Consider the following 7,500-nt stretch of genomic DNA (forward strand, 5'->3'; position numbering starts at 1 on the left):
AGTCGGCCAGTATTCACTACACTAGCGTTTGTAATCTCCAAGACTGAAATAACGGAAAGAGGGCGGGTCCTCGCTTATCGAGGACCCGCCCTCTTAATGACCTGGTCGTATGAACGGAACTTGGTCGTTAAGTGAGGAGTACCTGGACAGGAATTTCCATGATCGCAACAAATTTTAAATACAATAAAAATACAATTACAATTACAATACCCGTGTCTCAATCATAAATCAGTGGTTGGAAAGGCTCTCCTGGATTGGGAGAAGTCTGAATACCATTTAAAATGGGTTTTTTTTTGTTGTTTTTTCTTTTAGAATTTCCTCAAAATTGCACAACTTAAATATATATATATATAAAAAAGCATCGGGATAAAAAAATGGGGCTGCCTTTCAGGGTTTTTTTAATGTAATTATAATAATCACATTTAATTACATTTTGTATTGTATAAATCACAGTAAATCATTTATCCACATTAAAAAGAAAAACGATTTCATGTTGATACAGTTCTCTGAACACAGGGTGGCAGTGTCCTACAAGCTTCCCATCAAGCTTAGTGGAGGGAGCCATAGATCTTCCAGAGGGGGCAAGGTGATCCATGGAGCTCCACAGGAAGTGACATCATAGCGACTTTACCCTTTTCAAATAACTCCCAGTGTTTCCCCGCAACATCAAAAAACCTGTCTGATTGGACAAACTATCAAATGGAGGTTAAATTGCGTGACACCCAGATTCAGGGCTAAACAGGGATAATGCATAGCTCCCCTGACTTTACCGCACAGATTATACATTCACTTCCTAATCTCGCCGCTGTGTTGCCCACCAGGCCATAGCTGTGGAGGAGATTAGAAGCACTGATTATGTATTTACTGCTGCATGTATCAGGGGACCCCCTTGTGAGCCAGCCTGGGCTAATGGAGGCACAATGACCTCATATATGGTCATTAGTAATACAAATTCCTAAATAAATAAAGTAGTGTTGTGGTATGAGCACAAGTGTCTTCTATCCATCTATCTATCCATCTATCTATCTATCTATCTATCTATCTATCTATCCATCTATCTATCTATCTATCCATCTATCTATCTATCTATCCATCTATCTATCTATCTATCCCTCTTCTCCCTGTCATCCTTCAGGCAGACAGTCAGGTGGACAATGTGCGGCAGCATTTCTACGAGGTTTCCCTGGAGTACGTCTTCAAGGTCCAGGAGGTCCAGGAACGCAAGATGTTTGACTTTGTCGAGCCGGTGAGATCACTGCTATGGCACCGTTCCCTCGATGTCCTTATCCAAGCCTTTGACTTGTACGACCAACCCCTTCACACCAGATGACCAAAACTACACTGTATATCATATATATATATATATATATATATATATATATATATAACATGGTATATACTGTATACTGTATATACTGTATATTTGGACATATCTATCTATCTATTTACGTGTGTGTGTACTCAGTCCTTACCTTAGCTGCACTGATCTGTTCTTTCCTGAACCGCTCCAGCGGCATGATGAGCACATCGTTGGCATTCTCGATCTGAAGAAACACACACACACACACACACACACACACACACACACACACACACACACACACACACACACACACACACACACACACACACACACACAGACCTTAAAACATACAACCGAAATGAACAAGAGACAACCATGTTCTGACAGTAACCCTGTCTAAGGACTCTAAAAGTACAACCCACATTCACTAACTAGTAAAACAAGGAAGAAAGGCTCCCAAAAACCCAAAGGCTCACAACACAATATAGGGCATTACAATGTGATCACTGTGTCAGGATTATACCATGATGGTCTCAACTCTTACAGTATGTGGGACTGAAATTAACACGACGCAACATCACTCACCATGCGTGTCCTCTCGTCCTCCAAATTCTGTAGAACTCCTGCAAACTCCTGGAGGGACTTGGCTATGGAGGGATAGACGGATGGATGGATGGATGGATGGACGGAGAGATCAATAGATCAATAGATCGATAGATCGATAGATTGATAGATAGGACAGGAAATGTAAATGCAGAGAAAGAGAGAGAGAAAGAAAGACAGAGACAAAGAAGAGGAAGCATTAGTGAGTGGCAGGATTATTATTATTATTATTATCATAATGGACTGGACGCCTTTATTATTACTTTCCTCCTTGGCATTTTTTGGGCTATGAGTGTCTGGAACATGACAACTGCTGGAGCTACGGACACGGTTGAGGTCTGGTTGGAACCTGGACATGGCAGACAGCTTGTGGTTCAAGTTTCATCCACATCGATTCACATACGGCGTATGAATTAGTGAAAAAGATGTGAAATCTGACTGGAAGTGGTGAAACGATCGCGCATCGCCCACACACCAAGTTCTAAAACTTCTGGTTGGGTTGTGGACCAAGATGAGATTGTGGAGTAAGAGACTTTGTTACGTCATCATCCAATTCACTATATACCTGCAGGCTGTGGATTCGTACACACATTCGCACCGTGCCAGCGCCGTGGTGTACTCTCTTGCTCTGTAGTGGTTGCAAACAGTGTGTGTGTGTGTGTGTGTGTGTGTGTGAGTGTATCGCCTTACCTGCTTGACGTTGGCAGGGCGTTTCGTTTGATATTTTATTCTGTTGTCCTATTTGTAAATATAAACGCATTCTGTTCTCATCTAACCCGATGCCGTGTCCCTACTTACTTTGCGGCATTCGAGCCAGTTGTAACAGACAAACTGAAGGAGTCGAAAAAAGTCCAAAACATATTCCGTGTTTGTGTCCTCACAAATGGAGTTCACTTGCAGCTCCAGAGCAACGTGTCCAAATCGTGTCCGTTTTATTTTAGTCCCAAAAGTTTAAAAAGTTGATGAAATGTCTCTGAGGGACATGTAGTGTTTCATCTGTTTGAATGGAACCGTGTTGTTGGCAACTTCTACACGGAATGATTTCCTTCCACAGAGACACCATCAGGCAGGACTCTGTGGACTACAGGTAGGAGACAGCCACCTTCTAATTTTTAGGTGGATAAGTGTATCGGATTGTATTAGAAATTCTGCGTGTCACCAGGACTCGAAAACTCGTGTCACCACGTCATTACGTCAACCGATGAGTACTGTAACCCGTGCTGGGTTTTACAAAACGTGACACAAACAGCCAATCATTCAGAGTAGAGAAACAACCATGTTTGACACAAACAGCCAATCGTACTGCAGGAGCGTCGGTGCTTCCTCCGCTCTCTCCCGGCCACGGTGCTCTCCGTCCGGCAGTGCGCAGCGTGGAGGCCCCCCGGAGCTGATACGGCAGGTCTTCCTCAAACACCAATTTGAACTCAGGCTCACCCTCCTCCCAACTCAAGCCAGGCATGGCCCCCCATTTCCGCAATAGGAGAGCGATGAAGGAAAGAATCCGCGATTTTCAGTGACCTCTGGTCTGACACGGTTGGAGAGAGTCCCTTGGTCCGCTTCAAACATTCTCGCATGTAATCACAGAGCACAGATTCGGGAACCTCAGATTATGGAACCTCTGAAACCTGTAATACGTACCTATCATGAATAAACTGGACCCTGTGTATCGCTGCCTGCAGCTATATTAATTATTATTATTATTATTATTATTATTATTATTATTATTATTATTATTCTGCTATGCTATTATTCTGCTATGCTAAAACTATCTGGAAGACATACTTCAGCATTAGTTACAAACATATTTGAGGTGTCGTTTGAACTGCTATGTCACAATGGTGTTGTGGTTTAAATTTCATCCAACTCGATCCGCTCAGATATGAGTAAAAAAAATATATTTTTGAACACAAAATATTCAGTTGGTCTTGGTTAACTGACATGTCACACCTCTCATTCTAAAATGAACGAGATGAGATTAAGTGAGACGCTTTATGACGTAATAATATTATTTACTATAAATTTACAGATTCTGATTGAGAAGAATGAGAATGTCCAGTTGGACGGTGTCCAGTGTGCAGCATGGACTGGGTCATTTTGTAGTGTTTAAACATTACCAAACTATCGATTTACGTGTATTTATATAGCTTCTTACCTGGTAGATGTCAGATCTGTTCAATTGATATTTTAAATCCAGGGTCCACATTACTTTGCCGGATTCATGAAAAAAATAAAATAAATAATAATAACCCATAAAATGTCATTAGCGCGTCCTTCAAAAACACCGAAATGTGCGACTCAGTGATGCCTTCAAAATCCAGCATGGGGTCGGAAAAATAATAGCTGTACAATGGTAATTATCCACCGAAATATTACAACGTTTTGTTAATGTTAAAGATACATAAATGTTGTCCGCATTACAATATAGACAAGTCATCTATTAAACTGAATTGTACATTACTAACATAAAAAGTACATTAAAATTGTAATTACAAATAGCATGTATTTATATATATTTTAAAATTAAATGTATTTATTGTTATTGTAATAAAAAGTAATTACAAAAGTTGTTTTTGTTATTCTTACAGTTGCAGAAAAATAGCTGAAAATCTAAGACAATAAGGAAGCCATTGTCAAAAAGATTCAGTCATTAAGGTCAGTCATAATATAAAAAAATAAAAATACTGAAGAAAAGTCTGATGAAAAAATGCTAATGGAATGACAAACATTTCCGCCATCCAACAACAGTTTATCACAGGTGGCTACTTCCGTGTCAGGTACAGCAACAACAATATGGTAACTGACTTTACCAAGTTAGAAAAAATGGTAAATAAAAAAAGAAAACGAAGGTGAATCATTTCTTTATTTACCTTTCTTATGATGGCTTAGTTTATGTAGCAGATACATGAAAAATATCAAGCCGTACTTGTAAAAAAAACACTTCCTGAACATTGTTTTTTTTTGTTAAAAAAACTAAATATAACACAATGTTGATAAAAATGGTTTACTTTGACAATTTCATACAATTTGTCTATTTGTCATTTATTTTACTTTCCTAACATTGCCATTCTAATAACATTTATTGTCAATTTGACATGTGATCTTCATAAATACTGTGATATTTGTTTACTTATTTTGTCCAGCTATTTTGGACATGTTTAATAAAACAATTATCTGACTTGTTTTGTCATTTGTTATACTAATTTACTAATGAATGCATTTTGCACTTACAAACAATATCAAAACAAGCTCAGCTATTTAGAAAAATTATTTATAATTTACCTTTCTCATATACCTATGTCAAAATCATGAATTAAAATCAATGTTTGACCTCTCATTGAACTGGAACTGTTTCATACATTATGCCATAAACGTTAGATTTATGAAATGACATGGTCATAATTACGTGATGTTTACAGGTCCAGGTCACTCTGAAGGTCAGTAACAAAGGTCCAAAAAAATATTCTATGTACATACTGTAACTACACAAAGTAACTCCATGTTAGATTTTATGCATTAAGTAAATTGTGATGCATTTCACAAAAAAATTGAAAAGAAAACTGTAATACTTTCCTAAAACCAATACGCTGGACCCCATGTATTGCTGCATGCAGCTATATTTATTATTATTGTTATTGTTGTTGTTGTTGTTGTTGTTGTTGTTGTTGTTGTTATTAATACAACAACACACTATTACTGTTCCTGTTCCTGATTCAAATACTCTCCACAAACTCTGACCTGATTGAAGGATATACATAAATTCATAATATACACAGCATATAAGTGATATTATTAGGGATCCTAACAGTGATAGATACACATACATGTACATGTAAATATGATCACTGGATTTAATAAGAGCGTATCTAGGCTCCGATGCAGAGAAGCTATTATAGAAATACACATTTCGACTGCCGTCAAAATTCTACTTTGGAGGACCACTGAGTGGAGTGTAAACTGCCAACATTAGTAATCAAATCAAACATTTTGTTATTCAAACAGTGAAGAATAGAACGAGGATGGAGGTGTAAAAAAACTTGATGATTCCATGTTGGGAAAAACCTTTTTGCGGTCTGTTGAAAATACAAAACCAATATGAGTTATGTCCCAGAAGAATTCAGGGTCTAGCATATAGTATTTGGTATAATTTCCTAAACTTTTTTCTTTCACGGCACACACAATCCTTTTAACCACTTAGCGTAAATGTAGGAGTCTGATAATTATTATGGTCTGCTAGTAGTGATGCAAGGATCACAAACGGTTCGTTCATACCGAACAAATCTTTTGAATATCTCAGGAGTCAGGAATCACTCCAGCAAAGGGTGAATATTACGCAATGTATAGAATAATTAGTTTTTGCTCGTGTAGAAGCCACAACCTTGTTTGAAGAAAAACATGTTTTGCACACGATGTGATGGAAACTACAGTATCCATAATCCTAAGTCTAACAGCAACATCTCTTATTGGTGTAGCTCGCTGTTACCATGGAAATGTTTACCGCACTGGCTGATGGGAACACAGGTGCGCAATCGCTGATTTTTACATCCAGTTAAATTGTAGCTATGAATGAATTTCATACTGAGTGTATGACCCTATATCCCTACATGCCTCTAGACCATTCAGAGTAAAAGCTAAATCAGTATTCCGCTTTTATTTCTTGATAGAACGAATTATGAACTCATGCATTTTAAATTGTATCCATGCATCCATCAAATGAACAGAGTCGGAAAATGGAACGACTGTTTTTACTGAGTGACTCGTGGAGACCGGAATCTCAAAAAAGAGTCGACCCTTTCATCACTACGAATAGTCATCACTCTCAGAGTGAAACTGTATATAATATGAATATAAAATAGTATGTGTGACCTCACCTATACAGATCTCATCGTCCGTTTCCGCATCGCCGATACACTGGAACTTAAACTCATTTAGAGATTCCGCAAACTTCCTCTTGACCGTGGACAGATCTGATGAAGAAGAAAACAAGAAGTTGATTTATTATAGTCTTTCACTCATTTCTTCAGTACAGCAAGGAATGTAGGTGTGTGTGTGTGTGTGTGTGTGTGTGTGTGTGTGCTCGCACTTTTTTTTTTATTAAATCATTACCATCGGGTAGAGTGTGTCTCATTCAGTTCAGTAATATTTAATGTTTTTTTCTTTTATAAGCTATTTGAAAGGTCCTTGCCCGGGACCAAAAACCTTCCAGCAGAGTGGGTATTTGGATGTTGAAATTTCATGGGAGGTTGTCCTCGCTTCACTTTTCTTGCTCTTACCATAGTACTGAGAGATGGAGTGAATGTGGAAAGGGGGAAAAGGAGGGAGGGAGGGGTTGGGGGGTCTGGGGCAGAGACATATCATTGTTCTGTTCCGCGCATGTGTGTTTCTTTTTTGTTATAGTACAGTAGCCCTTCTTCTTGCCAAATTAGGTAAGGAGGGATGAAGAAAGAGAGAAAATTGAAATGTACAGACAGACAGACAGACAGACAGACAGACAGACAGACATAGATAGATAGATAGATAGATAGATAGATAGATAGATAGATAGATAGATAGATAGATAGATAGATAGATAGATAGATAGAAAGGACACTGGAGGG

At 38.3% G+C, this 7,500-nt stretch overlaps 1 protein-coding gene across 1 annotated transcript in view; it reads right to left on the reverse strand.

Moving 5' to 3' along the window:
* LOC307239676 (rho GTPase-activating protein 26-like) overlaps positions 1 to 7,500 on the reverse strand; it is a 116,012-nt gene that overhangs the window by 65,681 nt on the left and 42,831 nt on the right. Inside the window, exons 2-4 of the mRNA XM_080013189.1 lie at positions 6,775 to 6,870; positions 1,889 to 1,950; positions 1,473 to 1,544 (exon numbers count right to left, since the gene is read on the reverse strand). Of these exons, the coding sequence (XP_079869315.1) occupies positions 1,473 to 1,544; positions 1,889 to 1,950; positions 6,775 to 6,870 (230 nt within the window). The remainder of the gene's footprint in view (positions 1 to 1,472; positions 1,545 to 1,888; positions 1,951 to 6,774; positions 6,871 to 7,500) is intronic.

The sequence above is a fragment of the Zeus faber genome, assembly GCF_960531495.2.
Source record: "Zeus faber genome assembly, chromosome: 14".
NCBI classification, from domain to species: domain Eukaryota; kingdom Metazoa; phylum Chordata; class Actinopteri; order Zeiformes; family Zeidae; genus Zeus; species Zeus faber.